At 34.8% G+C, this 23,670-nt stretch overlaps 1 protein-coding gene across 3 annotated transcripts in view; it reads right to left on the bottom strand.

The window, feature by feature from the left end:
- GULP1 (GULP PTB domain containing engulfment adaptor 1) overlaps positions 1 to 23,133 on the bottom strand; it is a 134,415-nt gene extending 111,282 nt beyond the window's left edge. For all 3 annotated transcript variants that reach the window (XM_004385594.1, XM_004385592.1, XM_004385593.1), the window contains exons 1-2: positions 23,106 to 23,133; positions 16,980 to 17,041 (exon numbers count right to left, since the gene is read on the bottom strand). In XM_004385594.1, coding sequence (XP_004385651.1) covers positions 16,980 to 17,041; positions 23,106 to 23,133 — 90 coding nt within the window. The remainder of the gene's footprint in view (positions 1 to 16,979; positions 17,042 to 23,105) is intronic.
- Positions 23,134 to 23,670: the final 537 nt, after the last annotated feature.

The following is a 23,670-nucleotide window of genomic DNA, read 5'->3' on the forward strand; positions in this document are numbered from 1 at the left end:
CATCAGATGACAAAATGTTGGACAATCACACAATACTGGGAATCATGGCCTAGCCAAATTGATACACATATTTTTGGAAGACACTATTCAACCCATGGCAATACCATAGTGTGTAAAACAGCATTAACTTACAGCTGGACTGAGCCAAGCATATGTATATCTCTGGGATGTGTGGAAGTCTGATACTGATGCTTGGCTAAGGCAAGAACAAGCTTTTCTGAAACCAAGAGTCTTTTCACATATATTGGTGCTTCATGATCTGGAGATGAAGTATACCTTGTGTGACTAACAAAAAACTCTAGACAGTTTTGCCAGCAAGTTTCTCAGGCTCCTTATGGGTCTGTGTGCATTCTTTCTTTTGCTGTAATGCTGCCTTTGCCTTTATGAAAGACTTACATGAGTATAATCTGAGGAGTCTTGAGTGTCCTTTCAATCATCCAACCTTGTATAATCCTAGTGGTGGATTGCTTCCATGAGACTGAGGTGCATTTTACACACCTGGAGTCTGGCACCTAGTACATCCTAAAGAAGACTGGGTTAAACCAGTGCATAAACAACTATAAACATTCATGTCTTTTGTTGATCATCTGTTCTGGAACTATAAACTTGTATCTTGGAGCTAGGTTTAAAGATTATTAATTTATGGCCTAAAATCAAACAAAGCTCACTGTAGATACAATTACACACATCATATCATTATGAGGTGATTCATGGCGAAACAGACAATAAAATTCAAATTTGTGATAGCCTATTAATCTTTTTTTTTTTTTAACTACAAAGATTCCTATTTTATATTGATGGCCATTGAGAAGCCACTACACCCACTTAGCCAATTAATGTCCTGTTGTTTGGCTCATTCACTATATGGTTAGGTATTTTTGCATTCTTTGCAATTTTTGCTATGCTGAAAAATGTACAGATGGACATTAGTTATGACATTTACTAAATAAATGGCAAAGTAATAGTCATTTATTAATTCATTACAAATGTCCAAGCTAAAGTTGTGCAAGTATAATAAATACAGTGCTCATAGGACTATGCTCTGTATCACATTTTTGCTAGATTTATTTCACTTACTTTTCCAAAAATAACACATTGATTATAAGATCTGATTTACTACTTTAATGAGCTGTTGCCATACTAATACATAAACACATAAAATCATCTGCAGAATTGAGTTTATTTCTTAATTTATTTAGCTTTTGTTTCCTCATTCTATTTCTAAACACTTTTTTAAAGAATTAAATTTATCGGCATGTTTCTCCTGGCAAGGTTTAAGCATATTCAGTCTTTCTCATTTTTTGCCAGAAGTTCCTGCAGCATATTTTTTAGTCTGAATATTTGCAAATGGAAATAACTTCATTTCTGGTAAGACCTGCTTTGTTTTTATTCCGTCATCTAGGCAAATGTTTGTGTGAGCAAGCCTGGAGCAATACCATTCTAATAAGCAATAAAAACAGATGCGTATCCAAGTAAGTGGTGTAACAATCCTTGGAAATAAATATAAAACCTGAGAGAGCTAGAGATCTAGTTTTAATTATTTTGGATTATAACCGTGGATCAACTAATGGCAGTTCAAGCTCCTTCGTTGCTTGCTTTGCTGCCCCGGGTACCATTTCTTATCTGAACCTGAAGAGTGTGGGGTAAGGTGATTTATGCTTCTCTATAACTCAATCTCCTAGGAAGTAATTAGCCACTGCTGCTATGCCTGTCACCATTAGTGAGTAATTCCATCAAAGATAAAATCTGTCTGGAGACAGGGCAGGGAGTGAGGAGGATTGTAAAAATCTATTCAACTGATTGTACTATTTCATAATGGTGAATCTTGGATTGGTCATGTTATCAAAATATGCAAAGAATCAGGGAGTTATCTCATTAATGGACTGTATTCTAAAATACTCCATCTATAAGTTGGTTGTTTGAAACTGTGGGAGCTTTTTCCATAGTAATAGTATTATATCAAATGTTTGTTAACTCTAGGTATACCTGAAAGCGGGAAAAGCAGAAAACTAAAAATTAGTGACCACAAATTATGTGCCAGGTACTGTACAGATATTATCTTATTTAATCTTTAAAAAGCTGTATAAGGAAGTCTCTCCATTTCATAGATGTGAAAACTGAGTCAAATAGTAGGCTTGCTATTAAGTTGTAGAGCTGGCCTTTCTTGAAATTTTAATAAAGCCTTCACAGTTCCAAAACTGTTAATATTGTGCAAATAGCAAAATAGTCCTTGTTGCTGTTGTCGTGTGCCATGGATTCTGACTCACAGTGACCCTATACGACAGAGTAGAACAGCCCCATAGAGTTTCCAAAGCTGTAATCTTTATGGAAGCAGATTGCCACATCTTTCTCCTGTGGAGTGGCTGGTGGGTTCAAACCGCCGACCTTCTGTTTAGCAGCCAAGCCCTTAACTGCTGCACCACCAGGGCTCCTAATAATAATCTGTACTCACCATATATAGTATTTTGGTTAAGTGAGTTTATTTTTTATGTTTTAAAAAATATAAGGTCTTTTTCCTACTCATTTTCCTTCCTACGACGTTTTCACAGTAGAGTTGAGGACTTCATTTTTTTGGTTCCAAGGCATTTGCTGAGACCTAAATTAGAACGGAGCTGGTAAGGAGAGGAGGGTTGGGAACTCCTGAGGGCCCAGAAGTGGGCATATGGAGGTAAGCGTCTAGGAACTGGGTCTAGAACGGCAGCGCATGAACAGTCTGATCCGGCTTGAGTTCCCTCTTTGCATTTCCTTGGATGGACCCAGCAATTGACTAATTTTCTATAGTAACCATTGAAACTTAGTTACCTGCCATAATGTTAGGAGCAGTGATATAAAGACGAACAAGAAAAAAGAAAGTTGAACAAGATATGGCACTACCTTCAAGGATCTTACAGCCTAATGAAAGTGTACTGACAAGTAAACAGGAAGTTACAGCAGAGAGTTCTAAGAACTATGTCACACTGCTTAACCTTGTCATATCATAAATTCCTTTAAGTCAAAGACTTACTTTGAGGGAGAGTGATACCAAGTAAGACTTTCTGGAGGAGGTAAGAGCTAAGTTCAATCTATAGGACATTGAGACTTAACAAGGAAGTATAAGCAAGCAAGTATTTGTATAAGTTCCAGGTAAATGCACAGCTCCTGAAGTGAGAAAGAGTGAGAAAAAGATTGTGAGAAAGAAGAACAGAGCACACTCAATAGCATCAATATGAGAGATGAGGCCGGAAAAGTAAACAAAACAAATTGAAAACCATGTTAAAGAGTGTAGAATAGATTATGAGAAAATTCAAAGCTACATAAGGATTTTTAACTGGAGAAGTGAATTGATTACATTTTCATTTTAAGGAAGTCCCTACTACATTGGAGCAGGGTAAGGAATGAGAAGGAGATGCTCCTGAGGTGGGAAGCCTACTGCAATGATCTTTGACAGAGAGAGAGAACGGAGGCCTAACCGAGTGCTGCTCCAAGTAGGCCAGCTTAGCTTGGTTCATGAACTGTTTATTACAGTGCACAGTAAGTATAGACATTGAGAGTCAGTATTTATAAATTTTATAGAATTCTGACAGAGAAATACATCTGTTGATTGCAATACTACATTTTTTAAATAACAGTCTGCTATAGATTAAGAAGGAAAAAAATCTATTCTGTCATCACAGTTTGAGAGCCACTGGCCTACACCATGTGGTGGTGGTAGCTCTGTGGAGAAGTTGACAGATTCAAGAGATTTTTAGAGAAACAATAAGTCTTAACATTTAATTAGATGTAGATAGTAAGGGAGGGGAACACTGTGACTAAAGCTGATGCCTGTGGTAGACAGTGTTTTTGTTTGTTTCTTTGCTTGTTTTTTAATAATATTTGTAGCTATAACATCTATTCTCCCATCTTCTGGTAATTCGCCTTGTTTTCATTAGGGATCTACCCTTCCCTGACAATCAGTCCACATAGCCGGGAAGTGCACCATGTTACATGGATTAAGTCCATGAATTTGTCCTCCTTCCTTAGAGATCGGTCTGGGAACAGCACATGATCTATATCTAACTCATCAGAGCCAGTGAGACTCAATTCAGGAAGGTTGGTTTCAGTGTAGAGAAGGAGGTCTGAGCATTGTGATGATATAAACCTGAAGCCATCAAGCAAAGTCTGAGATTTGAGGCAACTCAATGAAAACAGAATAAAGGACTTATCCTGATGACAGCCATTGAGCTGTGAATCAAGTGGCTCAAATGACAGCCCTCCCTGTGAGGTTTTATTTTACATAAACCAATGAATTCACTTCCTTGTTTAAGCTAGATGGAGTCAGTTTTGTCACTTGAAACTAAGAGTCCTGAGCAGCACCATTGCCTGAGATGGAGAGCACCAGAGGAGGACCAGGTACTGCAGAATGCCCTAAACTTTATATTCAAGCTCTTTATTTAAGATGTGGGATGTCCACTGGAGAGAAGATGGGTGATTCTAGAATTCAGAAGTGAGATCTAGGCAGGAGAGTCATTAAGAAATGGATGGCTTAAGTTATAGGTGTGAATGAGACTGCCCAAGAGGAATATTAAAAAAAAAAAAAAAATTTAAGAGGTCCAAGGATACAACTCAGAGCAATGGTAATGCTTAGGAGAAAATTTTACGTAGAGAAATCACAAAGGCAACTGAAAAGAATCAACAGAGAAGCAGGAGGAAAACAAGAAGAGTACAGAGACTTGAAAGCCAAGAATTTCTACCTTTTGCACATCTACTGCCAAATTGCAGCTTCTCTCCTATTTCTCTATTATTGAAACGTGTGTGCAAAACTTTTGAGTTATTCTAAGGCCTGGTTCTGCTAGCAGCCTAGAGGAATATGAAGAAGATAAAAGTTACTCTTTAACTATCTAACTCCAACTTCTTTTTAAACCCAGATTCTATAAATACAATTTGGGTGCACAATTACTGCATAGAGAACAAGATTGTATGTATGAAGTATGAATTTCCTTTTAGAGAACTATATGCCCATATTCAGAGAATCTATGGTTCACTATATTATCTGTGTCTGACCACATTTCTGAAAGTGAAAGATGGGGGCATGTGAATTGGGGTGGGTTTGTCTTTGAGAACCAGAGATCTGAACTGGAATTACAGTAGGGCAGTTATGACAAGGGTAGAAGAAGTAAAAAAGTTCACTCTCCACTTCTTCACACCAATAGGCCAAAAGCTGGCGCTGGGGACTGTCTTTGAGGAGAGGTGCAATGGATACTGAATTCTTGAGAAGAGGGAGCTAGGAGGGGACAAAGGGGGCAGGGAAGAGAGTTCCTTTAATTTCCCAGCTGTGTTTCACATTGCTGTTCTTCAAGTTCCTTAATTAATTATGAGCAGTAGTTTCATGTGTTCGTTGAACATTCTTAGTGGCTATATAATAGGTGCACAATAAATAGAAAGAACTAAGCTTGCTGGATGAAGTTGAAAATAACTTAGTTTAACTAGGCTTTGTTCTAAAATACATCCTAGGACTTCAGAGAAATGGGGCAGAATTAAAGGAGGATGGCAAAATCTTCCTTCCCATAAATGAAAATAATAGGCTAAAATGATGAAAGAAAAAACTAGAGGGAGGGAGAAAAGAAAGTGGAAGGAAAGGAAGGAAGGAAGGAAAAGGGAGAAAAAGCAAGAATGACAAAATTTTAACCAGCAACAACTAAACAGAGAATGCAACCAATGGGAAAAAAAAAAAAAGATTCAGTAAAAAATTGAATTTGCAGGTAAAAAGGGCACAGGATACAGCAGAAAAATTGAACTAGGACAGTGAACAATAAAACATATTCATTATGTTATTAAAATTTAAGGATAAAGAAAGGAGTCCTCAGGTACCCAGACAGAAAAAGTAAGTCACCTTCAAGTATCAAGGTAGATTTTCTGAACAGAAGAAGAAGACTGCGCAATCATGGTTAATGTTCTGAGAGACAGAAAGTAGATCCAAGAGGAAAGATGATAGGCAGATATTCTAAAATGGGAACTATCCAATGAAATATCAAAGTTATTGAGTCCTTTTTGGACAGTCTAATTAAAGAGGAAAACCTAAATTAAATAAAAATCTCAGGAATAGAGAAGAAATGGTAAATGAAGTATTGATGAGATGACTCTATTTCAATATATAATTAAGATTAAACCACCAGGAGAATTATAGTTTCAGATAAAAATGTAAATGTTGCAAATCCTGGCAAGTAAAACTGAAATAGGCCACAAAAACTGAGGACTGGAGTATGCTGGAGAGAGGAAATGTAACTAGGCTATTCACTTCATCATTCGTATATGAACGCTGTCAAAAACCAAAATGTGCTGTTAAGGAAAAATGTAAGAATGCCAAACACTTAATGGCCTTCATAATCATCTTCCTTTTATTTTAGGAATAAATATCTCTTTTGGCAAGACGATACATATCTGAAATTTAGTAACTTCGATTGTTTTTGTCCTTCTGTTAAATTCAAGGAGTTAAGTTCAATGCTTTTTATTTTAAAATGGAATGCAAGTTATAATTTCCTTCTTATAAATTTAATTCTTCCTAATAGTCTATCTATTCATTCATCTCCAGCCTCACTCTACTTAATATTTACAGTTCAATGTTACAATTTAGCTGTTTAATATGGATATTAATAGTTCCAATCCATTGGGTTTTTGTGAGGATTAAATGAGATAATAGATGTAAAGTGCTTAGAAAGTTACTGGCATAGAGTCATCCACATAATGGTGCACGTTATTTTTTATCTATATATCTATTGCTGCATTTGTATTTGTGCAAAGAGAGATGCTTGGAATACTGTTAACCAACAGTTAACACTAGTTATTTCTGCCTGGTAGAGTTTTGAGTGATTTGTGGATTTCCATGCTTCTGTGCTTTCTTGAACTGCTTAAATTTTAATAATTAGCATATGCCATATGTATGGAATAAAAATTATTATTCTTAGAAAATATAATACATCACAAACCTAATAATGTGAACAGTTGCTTCTTTGATACTCTATTCTATGTTCTCTATACTTTGAGCTACATCTTTCTCAGACTATGGTTGTATAAATTACATCAGATCTTTAACTCCCTGGTGACCTTTCTTTTTTCTGCTTTGCTGTTACAACTGTGCAAAATACAGACAGAAGAGGTGCTGTGATACTATCGGAGATAAAGACTGACGCTGGATTCTACTTTCACAGTTTTAGATATTGACTTCAAAGATTCAGAAAAAGGAACTGCTTAGTTCCAGCAGGATGAAAAAATAGAAGGTGATAAACACTTTCCTGAAAACTGAAGAAACAGACAGACAACAGGAGACTATTCTTAAATGTAAAAATATGCAGAACTGCTCTGGATATGAAGTGTCTCATACTTCATAATATTATAGGAAAGATAAAAATGTATTTTTATTTTGAATATCTATATAATATATGCACATATATATGTATATTTAAAATCATATTAAATATATATATATTTCCTAAGGAATAAAAGATTATTTCCTCTAACGCGTCTCTTAAGATACAAGAACACAGTGAGCTGGGATCTTGATTGGTCCTCAGAAGAGATTTATGTGTTTGGTGTGAGCTAGCCACCTTCCTTTTCCTCACCACCACCCGAATCAAACAGTAGAGAACCCTGGAGGCACCTTTCCTCCACCTAACGTCTTCTAATCAGTATTTGAAATGCAACTATATAATCCATTGATAGATGCTGTTTCTTTGTACAAAGCTAAATCATTTCCCAAACCCTGGTGTTTCCTGCCACACTTCACCTGTCCTTATGATCCTTTCCTCTTCATTATCATTTCTCATTTCTTCCAGGTTCTTCGTTCAGAAAAAAATGCTCACTTCTTCACTAATTCTCTTACATGCAGCATGTCCTTATTTCAGTCATTCATCAAAACTCCTAGTGAAATGATCTTGATAAAAACATCAAATTTTAATTACTTTTTTCAAGCATGGTTTTCCCCCAAACTACAATATCCCTTACGGTTATTCCTCCTGCTGGGGAGTCCATGGGTGGTGCAAACAGTTCACATGCTTGGCTGCTAACAGAAAAGCTGGAGGTCTAAGTCCACTCAGAGGTGTCTTGAAAGAAAAGCCTGGCAATATACTTCCAAAATATCAGTCATTGAAAACCCTACAAAGCACAGTTCTACTCTGACACACATGGGGTTGCCATGAGTTGGAGTTGACTTGATGGCAACTGGTTATCCTTTCTGTTCAAATTCTTAATTTTACATTCCAGTCTTCAGAATGCTTCTACTTGAACCCCTCTGAGACAAAATTGGATTTTTCTTTTTCACAAATATTCTTTAGCTATGAACAAGCTTTCTTGTTATTTCATATAGTGCCAAATACATTTGTGCAGAAATATGAAATGAATGATAAGTGTATCTAACATTTAGAAAATTCCCACTTATAACTTGGTGCTCTTAAGTTGGAAGAAGCATTTAAGGACATATATAGCACCAAGACATTTTTATCCAGGGATTATACTAATACAAATATAATTAATCTAAGCAGAATAAGAGACATAGAATATAAAAGCCTGAAGTTTGTGGCCTGCGTGGTAATGAGGCAATGATACTATATTTAATCTGCTTAGTTCACATCTCTGCAAAATTCCTGAGTGGTTTTAAATGATCCATGAAACATCTATTAACAGACCGGACAGAGCAATTTGCATACCCAGAGCAATTTCACATGTAGTGTATCCTACTTAGAGCAGACATGCATATATATCTACTTTGCCTTTGTGTTTACTCATCTGCTGGCTACATTAATCGCTTTAAGTCTAAGAATAGCACATTGTAGTGGAGAGAAAAATGGATATTAAATAGTGAACTTGATTTCTAAAACTAATTTTGCTACTATCTCGCTTTGTAAATCTTGAGCAAATCACTTAAACTCTCTGGCCCTCAACTTAACTTTATCAAGAAAATGAAGAAGTTGCAGTAAATGATTCCTGGAGTCTTTTTTGAACTCCAAAAGTCTTTGAATCTTTAACCCACATTAAGTCTTTACAAAGAAAAAAAAGATATTTTAGTCCATAGTGAAATGTTATAATGAATAATTAATATTTTGGTTTCTATTCAGGAATTTCTTGCAGCTATAATATACTCTCTTTAGGACATTCTCATGTGTAGAGTAATATTTTTACAATTATGATGACCTCTGAAGTAATGTTCCATAACATATTTAAGTTACCTGAGAAAATTTAGGATTAAAACAAAACAAAAACTAAGTAACCTCTTTAAAATAGGCATTTTTTCAAAAATTAAATTGGTTTTGTAAGTTCATTTAAAGAACTAAGAAATCGCATAAAGCCAAGTGTTTATTTTCATTTCCCTTTTTCCGTTTATGCTTATATTTTATAAGCATGTACCAACTACAAATCATAACTGAACAAACTTCCAGTTATTACTTTGCTCTTGTTTGTTTTCACCTTGTTCAGCATGAAAAATACTTATAGTTTCCCACTGTACAGAACACACTGGAAAACAACATTTTAAAGCTTTCTAATTTCCTTTTAAATATGTGCTAGTATTGACTTAGCATATAAAGGGATATTTCCAAATGGTTACAGATGTAGAATTACTATTATTATATGGTGGATTTTTTAAAATGGGAGGAAATAACAATGAAGGTTCACTTTATATGATGCTTGACAGCAACGGGTTTTTTTTTTTTATATCCATTTTAAAATGTTTGCACTGAATATAAGTTGTGCATATTAGCATTATTAAAGACTAGTTCTAAAGCCTAAGAAAACTTTTTGTACAGGCTCTATATAAAATTGATTTTTTTCGAAATGATCCCTGTGCTTTGAGATTGACTAAAAGCTTATTTTTGAATAAATGAAATGGATCATATGGAATGAAGTTGAGCTCTTTATGTGTTTTTACGTCCTCCCTGGTATCTATAAACAGCAAAACTGGCAAACGTTTATGTTTGCTGTTATTGCAAATTTGCTATAAAATTCTCATGCAGTTGGTATTCTAAACCATTTTGAAAGTTTTAATAATGCATCTCATCAGTTACTGAGGTTTGAATTTGTCCAATTTTCAATGATTCCACAGGGTTAAATTTGAATATTTTTTTCTTTGCTAATTTCCTCTTTTGGAACTGTGATAGATACTTTTGTTTTCAAAAACAAACTTTTCTTAAATTAAGCAATAAAACAATATTAACTTTTCATTAAAGGGTAATTTATCATACATTCATGAAAAAATAATTGAAGAAACATTATTAAAATAACTAAGTTATATTAAAATATTTATTTAACATGACTCATTAGGGTACATTATGTTGTAATTTTCTTTCTTTATTAACTTCTTTTTTTATAATTTTTTTGTTGTTGAGAATATACACAATAGAACATACAACAATTCAACAATTCCTACATGTACAATTCAATGACACTGTTTACATTCTTCAAGTTGTGCAACCATTCTCACCCTCCTTTTCCAAATTGTTCCTCCCCCATTAACATAAACTCACTGCCCCCTAAATTTCATATCTAGTCTTTCAAATTGCTGTTGCCAATTTAAACCCATACAGATAGTTCTTAAAAGAGCATGGGCTTAGCAACATGGGCTTCCACTCACCAAGGCTGACTTGGCTACAGCCACTGCTGGGTGCCTAATCTGCCAGCAACAGAGACCAACACTGAGTCCCCAATATGGCACCAACCCTCGAGGTGATCAGCCAGCAACTTGGTGGCAAGTTGACTACACTGGACCACTTCCATCACGGAAACGGCAGTATTTTGTTCTGACTGGCATAGACAATTACTCTGGATATGGATTTGCCTTCCCTGCACTCAATGCTTCTGCCAAAACTAGCATCTGTAGACTTACAGAATGCCTTATTCACCATCATGGTATCCCACACAGCATTGCCTCGGATCAAGGGACTCACTTCACAGCAAATGAAGTGCAGCAGTGGGCCCATGCTCATGGAATTCACTGGTCTTACCACGTTCCCCATCATCCTGAAGCAGCTGGCTTGATAGAAAGATGGAATGGCTTTCTAAAGACACAATTGTGGTGCCAGTTAGGTAGCAATATCTTGCAGGGTTGGGGCAATGTTCTACAGGAGGCTTTCTATGCTCTAAACCAGCACCTAATATATGGTGCTGTTTCTCCCATAGCCAGGATTCACAAGTCCAGGAATAAAGGGGTGGAAATGGGAGTGGCACCACTCACTATTACCCCTAGCGACCCACTCGCAAGATTTTTGCTTCCTGTCCCCGCAATCGTATGCTCTGCAGGCCTAGAGGTCTTAGTTCCAAAGGGAGGAATGCTCCCACCTGGAGACACATCACTGATTCGATTCAACTGGAAGCTAAGAATGCCACCTGGCTATTTTGGGATCCTTATACCCCTGGATCAACAGGCAAAGAAGGGAGTTACCATACTGGCTGGTTTGATTGATCCTGATTACGGAGAGGAAATCAGATAGTTATTACATAATGGAGGTAAAGAAGAGTATGTCTGGAATGCAGGAGATCCCTTAGGGAGTCTCTTAGTACTACCGTGACCCGAGATTAAAGTCAATGGAAAACTACAGCAACCCAATTCCGACATGACTGCTAATGGCCCAGACCCTTCAGGAATGAAGGTTTGAGTCACCCTGCCAAACAAAGAACCACGACCAGCTGAGGTGCTTGCTGAGGACAAAGGGAATACAGAATGGGTGATGGAAGAAGATAGTTCTAAATACTACTTATGGTCATGTGACCAGTTGCAGAAACAAGGATTGTAATTGTTATGAGTATTTCTGCTTTGTATATGTGCATCAAATATTTTTGTTTTCTTCACTTATAAAATATAAGATGTAAACAGGGCTAGTGTATTTTCAGTTGTATGTATGTTCATTGTATTATGTTAGGCATGAGTATGACTTTAAAATTGTCCTTATTCAGAGATTATGTATGGTTTAAGGAGATGTGTACAGGTGCCAAGTTGACAAGGGGTGGACTGTGATGGTTAAGATTGTGTGTCAGCTTGGCTGGGCCATGATTCTCAGTGTTTTGGTGGTCGTATAATGTGATCACTTTCCTGTTAGAGATTTGATATGTGATCACTCACATGATGGGATCTGCTGTGAGTAGCCAATCAGTTGAAAGGGAGTTTCCTTGGGCATGTGGCCTGCATTGAATACAAGCAGTCATTCTGGCAAGGCTCTGGGGCTTTTTGCTCATGCTAAATCCTGCAGCTGGCTCACGTTTGTCTGAACTTCGGATCTTGGGACTTGAGCTAACAGCTTACCTGCAGTCTTGCCTGCCAATCTTGGGATTCATCGATCGTTGCAGTCTGTGAGCAAGAGCCCTGCTCTCTGATCTGCCAATCTTGAGTTTGCCAGCCCCTGTGGCTACTTGAATCAGGAGAAGCCTCTATCCTGACCACTGACTTGGGACTTCCATTCTCTACAACCACGTGAGCCATTTCCTTGATATAAATCTCTCTCTATATATATATTTATACACTTTATTGGTTCTGCTTCTCTAGAGAACTCAGCCTAAGACACTACCCTATGCATGAGGAAGCTGGACAATAAATAAAGAAGATAGAAGAAGAATGGATGCCTCTGAATTACGGTGTTGGTGAAGAATATTGAATATACCATGACTGCCAAAAGAACAAAACAAATGTGCCTTGGAAGAAGTACAGCCATAATGCTCCTTAGAAGCAAGGATAGCAAGACTTCATCTCACATACTTCGACATGTTATCAGGAGGGACCAGTGCCTGGAGAAGGACATCTTGCTCGGAAAAGTAGAGGGTCAGCGAAAAAGAGGAAGAACCTCAACGAGATGAACTGACACATTGGCTGTAACAACGGGCTCAAGCACAACAAAAATTGTGAGGATGGCACAAGACCAGGCAGTGTTTTGTTCTGTTGTACATGGGGTCTCTGTGAGTCAGAACCAACTCCACGGCACCAACATGGTAACATGGTAAACTCATTATCCCCACAGTCATGTAATCCAATTCCTTGAAATAAATTTCTTTTTTTTATAAAATATATAAATATTTTTATAAAATATATGTAAAATGTATTATACAGCAGTCCTGTGTTCAGTTGTTAACTGGATGGTTGGGGTGTTGAAGCCATGCAGCAGCTCTATGGGAGAAAGGCCTGGGAATCTACTTCCATAAAGACTGCAGTTTAGAAAACCCTATGGTGGCAGTTCTACTCTGTTACAAGAGGTTGCTGTTAGTTGAAAATGGACTCAACGACACCTAACAACAACAACAATATATAGAGAGAGAACAATATACACATATATATAAAATCAAACCAAACCCGTTGCCACAAGTCGATTCTGACTCATAGTGACCCAATAGGACAGAGTAGAACTGCCCCATAGGGTTTCCCGTAGGGTTTCCAAGGAGTAGCTGGTGGATTTGAACTGCCAACTTTTTGGTTAGCAGCAGTAGCTCTTAACCACTACACCACCAGGGTTTCCATATATATATATATATAAAATGGAGATACATATATCTTCTACTTATATATATATAATTGATACATATTTTACTTGTTTGGTTTCTCTGGAATAACCCTGACTGATAACAGTACTTTAGAATCACTAGTACTTTACACTGCAGGCTAACTCTTGTCATATGCAGTTTGTGCCTTATACATTACTGACTGAGCACTTACTCTCCCAAAACTATCAGCCTGAAGCAGTTACTCCACTCTTGTTTTGACTTTGGAAATCCTGCCTTGCCCTCACTTTCAAGAAATAGGAGTGGCTCACCATTCTCTGAATCTCTACAGCTTTCTGTGCTGTTTGAGTTGCCCTGAATGAGATTTGCCTTTAAGTTAGTAACGTTTCTATGACTTTTCCCTAATGACAATAAGCTCCGTCAGAAAAGAAGGCATGACTTATGTAGCTCCAAATCTCTAGCAATATTGAGTGAAGCTTCAACAAAGTGCCTTATACAAAATACCCATTTACTGAATGAAAATTCAAGTGATGTTACATACAGAAAAAAAAGCAAATCCTTGAAGTTAAATAGACCTCAGTGTTTTAATCTAGCTCTGTTTTACTAGATTTGTGACAGTAGGCAAATTACTCAGTCTTTCTGCCTTAGTGTTCCAATTTGTAAAATGGCAATAACATTAATACTCACAGTACTGGGTCTTGGCAAAGACTAATGAGGTAATGTAGAAACACACCAGCACAGTACCTGACATATATTGAAGTTCAAAGAAATGTAACTATTGTCTATTTGCCTTGGCAATGCTATTATAATTAATAAATCAAATACATATTTAACACCTACTATGAGACTTGCCCCTTGGTAAGTCCTCTGAAAAATGAAAATATAAATTAACAATTTGTAACATTTATTGAGCAGTTATTTTATTTCAGACATACTTGTAAGCACTTCATCTAACTCTTTTATTTGTATAACAACTCTATTGGGAAAGTACTTTTATTATCCCAATTAACAGACAAAAATCAGACATGGAAAGACTAAGTAATTTGCCCAAAAACACATAGCTAGTAAGTGTTGGAGTCAGGATATGAGCCAAGGCAATTTAGTTCTACAGTCTATATTTCTTCCTATCGTGCCAAACTACTTCCTGTGTACATGGGCTTAGTTCTCAAGTGGAAGATAGTCTAATTAAAGACACAGAAAATCTTCAAATATAACCCTCCTTAAAGGCCAATTTAAAAAGTGTCACAAAGAAAGGAATTTAGAAAAAAAGTAATGTTGTTCAAATAGTTTTAACACTACTTGGTACACACATGATATACATTATCACTCAGAAGGCCGTATTAGAATGGACAAAAGGAATCTGCCTTTCCACATTTCACTGACCAAAGTCTGGGAAGATATTTCTGTACACTCTATTTCATGTAGGTTTTCTTAAGGTTGTTATGCACCTGTGAATTAGCACAGACAATTTTTCCAGGGAAACAATCAGACTTCTATTGTCACCTTAACCCATCTAGTTCTAATTGTAATATAATCTTTCAAACTTTTATAAACCAGTTTTTCAATACTAGTTATTTCAGTCACACATAAAAATAATCCTGGGTAGTTTCACTTTACACATATAGTTATAAAATGAAGGAAAACATCATCAAAAATGAGCATGCATTTAAAAATAATAGTGGCTTTCTAGATTAAAATTCCTTTTTCATACAGATTATCAATGGTTAATATTAAGAATATCTTTGGAAGACATGAGTAGTATTAACCAATTTTCTTATTCAGTTAGCTAAAATAAGTTAAATCATGCAAATACAATTGCTATGATGCAAAATCATGACTATCAATTGTCAAGTTAGCTTTACAGGGATATTCATAAATATTCTGGTGATATTAGGTATATTAGCTTTATACTTGAAACATTTTAGAGCATCTTATTTGATGCAAAGTAAGCAAAAAAAATAGTTGCTGCACTCTACAAAGCTCACTGCTGACCACCAGCTCTGGAATAACTTTTTCTAGACGGCCCTTTAAATGCTTCTTCCTGCTGATTCAGACTTACACTAGCATTCCTAGAGGTTCTCTATCAAACACAATTGGCTTTCTGCTCAATAAACATTCTTTTATTTCTCCTAAAATAATCTCTCTTGCCTGATCTCACTGTATCTCAAAACAAAGTTTACTAATCCATCAGCCTTTAAATTCTCTTATAAAAATCATTTTATTACTTTCTGTTTGCCCTCATGCTTTTTCTCCAAAGTTCAGTTTCTTACATTTGACTCACTCTCATATTACAACCCAATTCTTTAATTCACCTCTGTCTCATGCAAATATAGAAATAGATTTCTCTGAAAATTATTTTAGGTTTGGTGCTCACTAACTACAAAATAACAACTTTCTTTTTTAAAAACCCTTTTCTAAATTGCACTCGTTCATTTTGTTCACTTTTCCAACAACAACAACAAAAATCAAATCTTTGATGAAACAAGAGTATAGATTAATGCTTCTATTTCTCCATTTAAATGCAGCGACCTGAACAAAAGAACCACTAAAATATGTTTTTGTTATTGTTAGGTGCCATCAAGTCAGTTTCAATTCATAGTGACCCTGTGTACAACAGAATGAAACACTGTCCAGTCCTGCACCATCTTAACAATCATTGCTATGTTTGAGCCCATTGTTGCAGCCACTGTGTCAACTTATCTTTTTCGCTTTACGCTCTACAAAGCATGATGTGCTTCTACAGGGAGTGGTCCCTCCTGATAACATGCCCAAAGTACATGAGACAAAGTTTTGCCATCCTTGCTTCTAAGAAGCATTCTGGCTGCACTTCCTCCAAGACAGATTGGTGCATCCTTCTGGCAGTCCATGGTATATTGAGTATTCTTCACCAACATTATAATTCAAAGGCATCAGTTCTTCTTCCGTCTTCCTTATTCACTTTCCAGCTTTCACATGCATATGAGGTGATTGAAAAGACCATGGCTTCAACTTGGGTCAGGTGCACTAAAATACAAGCATGCCTTTTGTTCCTCTGTTTTCTTAATAGTTAATGGTTTTTTTGTTGTTGGTGGTCATGGTGGTCGTGGTGCATTTTGTTTGCTTGTTTTTTGTTTTTGGTCTCTTACTTTGGATGATAATTACACTCATTAAAATTGCAGGTCATTTCTGTCATTTCTAGGTTAGCTTTTTATATTTCGTCTGGCTAATGTAAAATTAAAATTTTTCAGAGGAAGCTAAGATATTTGTTGTTTTATTTCCTATAGACCATGATATTGCAAGTTATTTTAACAATAGCCAAAATCATTCAAAGAAAATACATGCACGACCTAAAAGAAACTATAAAGGATATACTTTTTCTAAAGAAATCACTTATTTGGAGAGAAAAAATAACTTTCCATGCCCTGTACCACACCATTATTTTTTTTAAGTACATTTTTTTCGGAGATACCTTACCAGGAAATACTAATGTACAAGAAACTTTTGTAAGATCAACCATGAATTAGTGGTAAAACTATAACAATAAAATTAAACAACATTATATGAACTATTTTTACCTTTGCATTATAGGGAATGTAATGTTTTGATAAAGCTTCAGGCGTATGCATCCATGTTTTGTCTGCAATGAAGAATACACAGTGTTAAATGAAATTATAGGCTCTATGGTGTCATATTATGCATTAGCATTTTAGAGAGTCCAAGACGAGTAGCAGCATTTCTAATTCTGAGACTCTTTTGGTAAGTTGACTAAGAAAAACTAGTCATATATAAGAAAACGTAGTTGGAGCCTGATTTCAGGATTCTTTCCATGCTGTAAAAGTCCCTAGCTGTCCTTTCCAAAGATTTTCAAATAGTACAAATGATAATAAATTTTTTAGAATATATAAAAATAACAACATCATTTGGGCTATGAATAATTATATTAATCATGATTAAAAACAAATATCTTTTTTCTTTATGCTCTCATGAATTACAGATTCTTTTCTGTTAATTCTCTGATGAACAAAAAGTAATCTGTTCTTTACTCATAGTGATTGTTATTATTTTTTGGCAGCAAGAATTATCTAGTTATTAAAAGAAAATTTTAACATTAAACTAACAATTGCAAAAGTTGAAATAACACAACATATTATGTTTATTTAGAAATTAAATCAATATTAGGATAACTGTTTTATTCTAAATTTAGACAAATTAATTGAGGGTCTACTCTCAGGAGGTGTGGATATAAATATTCTTAAATATAGTAATTTGAAATGTTTCTTAGATAATTGTGATAAAATATTAGACATGAAAGAAACTCAACCTGACAAAAATATTGAAATTATGTATTGTATAGTATTGCTAGAAATGGAAAAATATGTTTCTCATTCAATTCTTGACTTTAATTTATTTCACATATTATTCTCAAATATTTTGTGAAATGTATAGAGGGGACAAAGCAAAAAAAGAATGTTTATACAAATTAAATGGGCTTTTTTATTGTTTATGAAGCAGCATTTACAGTAAGACTTCTGAATAATCAAATATATTATCTTCTTTAGTGCAATTTGTGTGTATTTGTTTGTATTTTATTTTATAGGAGTTTGCAATTTAGAATGAAAATTACAAACAGAATTTATCATCAAATATATTACATAAAGACAGACAACATTTTGGATCACTAACAAAATTTTTTCAACTTCAATTTAGAACACTTTAAAATGATGTGATAGAAATTAATTTGATATTAGTAATTGTTCTTCTCAAACTGGAGGAATTTGAAGGCACAGAAAAAAAATGGCACAAACTCTTGGAATATCAATTTTATTTTACAATTAAAAGGATAATGCGCTATATTTTTAGTGCATCACTACTATACATATTTGGGGTAAAATGTGAAATTCACAAGGTTTTCTTAGAGAAAACATGAGGGATCAATAAAACTCCCCACTCATGGTACCTTTTGGGGCTATCTCTGCTTACTAGGGTGGGTATGTGATAGCAGTACTTGGGTGGAATATTTCGAGAAGGTTCAAAAATCAATATAGCATTGATATTTAATGTGTAAAATATTTATTTCTTATATGGATTTTATCTCACTTGTAGTTTTCTCCTTATGATTGCTAATGAATAGTGAAATGATTAATTCAAGAATAAGTTGTATTTAGATTTGGGATATAATCTTGGTCTTGTACTATATTGAAAGAAATAAATCACAATATTGTACACCAAAATAATAAAAACACCAAAGATATGCCTTGTGGAACAGATATCCAATTTTATTTTTTACCCCTTAACTCAACTCTTCTCTTGTCTCTCTTTCCAAGACATATATCACTTCTCAGGAGGATGTAAAGTCTCACTAAAGTCTGAATATAATGCTTTATAGCAATCCTGAGGCAGGGAGATAATTGCTTTCTCCTGAAAGTCACTATTATTTGAAAGCTGATGATATTGCTTCTGTTATAAAATGTCAGATAGTAGTGACCTAGAAAGAGGGTGAGTATACACAGCTGTTCCTGGTGATGGACTGAAATAATCACAAGATTAAATTACAAGAGAATAAACTGTAGTTTCTCAATAACAAAAGTATGCATCCATACTGCATTATTAAGCGCTGATGTTTTAGTAATTCGTTGCACAGCCTCTAGTATAGGTAGTACACTTATAAAACATGGAAAAAAAAAAACCCATTGATGTTGAGTGAATTCCCACTCATAATGACCTTAAAGGACAGAACAGAACTGCCCCACAGGTTTCCAAGGAGCGACAGGTAGATTTGAACTGCCAACCTTTTGGTTAGCAGCTGAGTTCTCAACCACTGTACCACTAAGTCTTTGTTCTCATCCTAATTTATAATTTGGCAGAGAAAAAACAGTGATATAATGAAAAACTCTTTATACCAACTCATAAAAATATGGTTGAACCTTCAGGAGAGAATACAGATGATCGTCCTTGGTCGCTATAAAGTGCTCACAGAAGCAATTAGATATTGGGACTCATGCAGAAACGGGAATGTAGACATTCTAGAGTTTATCCCTCTTCCCTGAAATTAAACTATAATCACTAACTCAATACTGAACACCCATATGAAATGCCAACATTTCAAAATATTTTACAAGTGTCAAACTACTCTAACTGCTGGGCCAGTAAACTTTCATTTTCAAAATGCATTTAGATTAAATTAAGAGCTCATCAAGAAAGATACAGTGATTTCATTATTCTTGTATCACCAGAACTTAATACAGTGAAAGCACCTACTTTGAGTGTATAGAATTTAAAACTAAATGTTGTTGAATGATTGGATTTTATTTGAATAAAATTTCCATAAAAAATGAAAATATAAATAAATATTTTAAGTACTATGCATTATGATATCTACTTATCAGTATGTCAAGAGATGAGTTAAAGAAAATAAAATGCAATTAGTTGAATTATTTAATCATGTTTATTGGCATGCTATGTTTTAGGCTCTTTTATTTAATGATTTATTATTTTGATGTCATGACTAAAATACAAAATTTTAAAAATTCAATGCGAAAGCTAATCTAGGGAAAGAAAATACAAAACAAATATATTCATTACAATTTAATCTATGATTATATGACGTTAGATTAATTTTTATGTTGCTATTCAAAATAGCTCAAAATGATGCAATTCTGAGACATTCAGTATTTTTTATAATCTATAAGCAACTCTAATACTTAGAACATTTGCAAACAAAACCAATGTAGTACCTGGCTAATGCAATCAAAAAAGTTCAGACAAATTACCAATTGGGGATTTAATACAAAGAAGAAGGAAGGGGAAAAAAAGCACACTTATACTTAGGTTTAACACGATACTCTTTTTTCCTTAGGCTTCTGAGAACCATGATCATTTACTAAAATGGCACATGAAGAATAAGTAAATTGGATATCTATAAAAAAATGAGATAACCTTTTACTAACTGAAGACCATCTTGCTCTTTTTAGAATACTATACACAGTGTATATTGATGCCAGTTACTGGAAATATGAGTTTAATTATATATTCTCTAGAGGTATAATTATAGCTCCAGATTGTCAAGATATATAAATCCTCTCATAAAATTAAAGTTTTCCATTTCATATTAAAGTTAAATAAAAAAGTACTATTGGTTGAAACCCGAGGCAGAGGCTCTAAGAAGTTTTTCTCTCTAACAGCCTCACTAAATGAGAGTCAGAATTCGTTCACGAACTTAAGGTAGAACTTCCGGTACCAACTTATAACTTGGAGTAAAACATTGATCAATAATTTCCTGATAAGAATATTTGTCATTGGACTTGAAAAATAAGAGATCTTTAGAGATCAAAAGAAATCTAAAGTCAATGAAGCAAAGCAGGAAATAACAAGTGCCTCTGCTTCTCGATTCTCCAAATAACTGTAATTTTTCCTATGGTTTCACTCCTACTATGATCAAATGTGACATATTTAAATTTACAATGGCTAGTTACTCAAATCACTATACAACCCTTGGGATTTCTTAATGAAATGCCACCCTTTCAAACAAATAATAAATTAGAAATTTGGAATTTCAACCTTAAAAGCATGGGAAGGAGAATTCCATATGAAAAAAGGAGAAGGTACAGAAGTTTTTTTTAAAAAATAAGATAGCATGATTTGTAATGTAAGACTTCTTACTCATTAGCTCATTATATTATAGAATTGTGTTTACACGTTGTTACTGGGAAAGAGAATAAAAAAGAAACATTACTTTTGGTATATGTTTTAAATCAGAAGCAAGCTACAAACATCAATAAATACCACTTTGGAGTCCTTTTTTTCAGTGAAGGAAGTAAAATAATAAGTTCCTAGCTTTCCCAGGCTGGAAAGTGCCTTCAGGTTTACATTATCTAAATCCCTACTGAAAACATTTATCCTCTGTACCCAATCCAAATGTTTGAACACCTTTCACTTTGATGACAAAAAAGTTAGTATTTTGAGTAATTCTATTATATTTTTCATGGCTTTGTTGGAATTTAGTTTCCTATGTTAAATCAGAAGCCCTGGTGGCATAGTGGTTAACAGCTCGGCTGCTAAGCAGAAAGTCGGCAGTTCAAATCCACCAGGCGCTCCTTGGAAACCCTATGGGGCAGTTCTACTATGAGTCAGAACCGACTCGACGGCAAAAGGGGGCAACCTTAATTCAAAAACTTTATCATTTATATCTATTTCTCCTTTATTAAGCTGAGTCTCATAAACTTTGAAAGGCAATGATCATTACACTAAGGGTTCTTCACCATGGTTCCTGTTGCATGGCTGAGAGGCATATCATCATCCCAGTCTTTCTCATCTGGACATGTGTCAATGCGCCAAATAACCCTTTTAGAAAGAGCACATTGTCCATGATTACATGGAATAGAATAGAACACTCTATTTCCTTGTTCTAGACTATTTGTTACAGTCTTTGATAATCACACTGTTGACTTTATTCTTCAGCCTTTTTTTACATATATGGCACTTAAGGTGCATCTTCAAAATAACAGCAATACATAAATAACAATAAAAGTGTTTATACTTTCTGGACCCAAGTTTGGCAATCCACAACACCTTATACACACATGGGGTCACCATAAGTTGAAATAGACTCCACAGCAACTTTTTTTTTTAAATTAAGTTTACAATGTAGAACGCGACCTCACTTGTCATTTTTTTGCACATGTGGGTAATTGAATCACATACATTATCTCTTCCTGCTTTCAATCATCTACTAATTTGATTAGCATTGTTGAAGTATCGTCTCTCAATTCCTTGATAACATTTTAAGCATGACAGAACCCTGTGCCTACCACTAAAGAACTCTTTCCAGAATGGCAGATACATTATTTTAACTCCACTAAGCTAGAAAAGACATCAGTGGTTTTAAGCTACAAAAAGAGCGCTGGTAGCACGGTGGTTAAGAGCTAAGCCGCTAACCAAAGATCAGTATTTTGAATTCAGCAGCCTCTCTTTGGAAACCCTGTGGGGCAGTTCTGCTGTCCTATAGGGTCACTATGAGTCAGAATCAACTCCATGTTAATGGGTTTGATTTGGTTTAAGCTAGAAAAAATATACAACTGGTTTTCCTGTTTTTCCTTTATTAGTTCATCATGAAATATTTTGTCAAATGAATTGTTTTCCTGCCCTTTAAAAAAATAACACGTAATTAGCTTTTTCATTCCTATATCAGTGATTATGATATATTAGTTTTACATTTCTTTTAAATCCTTGTCTGAAAATTAATAACAAATTTATTTTGGTCTCATTGCCGTCAATTCACCTATCCCCAATCCTCCATAATAGTCAATAAAACATGAAACACAAACACACTTATGAATTTTCATTGCTGTTACTTCAAGTAAGGCCCAAGGAATTTAATTTTACATGGTTACCTAAGGTGAAGTTGAAACTAAATCTCATACCACTTTACTCTTTGCAATTTCACACAATAGCATAAAATTGCTTGCGCGTATACTGCTACCTTTGTATTGTGAACTAGTGTATTTAACAACTTAGTTCTTTCATTATGCTACTAACAAAATATGTCAATTAGCAATGTTTCCAGACCTGTGTTTTTCTAGTCTAAACTTCACCTCTGAGCAGTCTGGTTTTATAATAGGAAAAACTGATTTCTTAACATCTTTGCTTGATTTTTGTAGTAATATTGAATTGACTCCCAGATCCTTTAAAATGGGCACACCTACCTTTCTTCCTGCTAAAAGCACGGTTCATGGTGAGGATCAGCCAAATCAATGTTAGGGTCAATCACACTCTATATCCTATAAAAATAACAGAATATTAAAAATAAATGGAGGAGTATTGAGCAGTCTCTTTTAATTTTTTGAAAATATTAACAGACAACATTCTGAAATGTCCCAAAGGACACTAGGTAAGGGTAAACATATATACTCAATATTATGAGTGATACAAACAGATCATTTTATATTGAAGGAAATTCCTCCAAAGTTATCCCTATGATATATCCATCAATAATTACACGTATCTGCAAATTTAAAGAGAAAGAAAATCAGTACTTCTTCCTGAGCTTGCTGGTAAGGTGTGGTAAATTTTTGTTTCATCATTAGCAGCTGTGGTAGATAAACAGAAATCTTTTAATTATAACTTTGAGGATAAAATCACTTTTATAAAGTCACTCACATATACACTTTTAAAATTTTTTGAGTTAACTGAGATCCAGAGAGGTAGAACGACTATCACAAAGTCTCAGAGACAGGTCGCATAGTAGTAATAATAGTGGTTAGGAATATG

This window comes from Trichechus manatus, unplaced genomic scaffold (genome assembly GCF_000243295.1).
Source record: "Trichechus manatus latirostris isolate Lorelei unplaced genomic scaffold, TriManLat1.0 scaffold00142, whole genome shotgun sequence".
Lineage (NCBI taxonomy): Eukaryota > Metazoa > Chordata > Mammalia > Sirenia > Trichechidae > Trichechus > Trichechus manatus.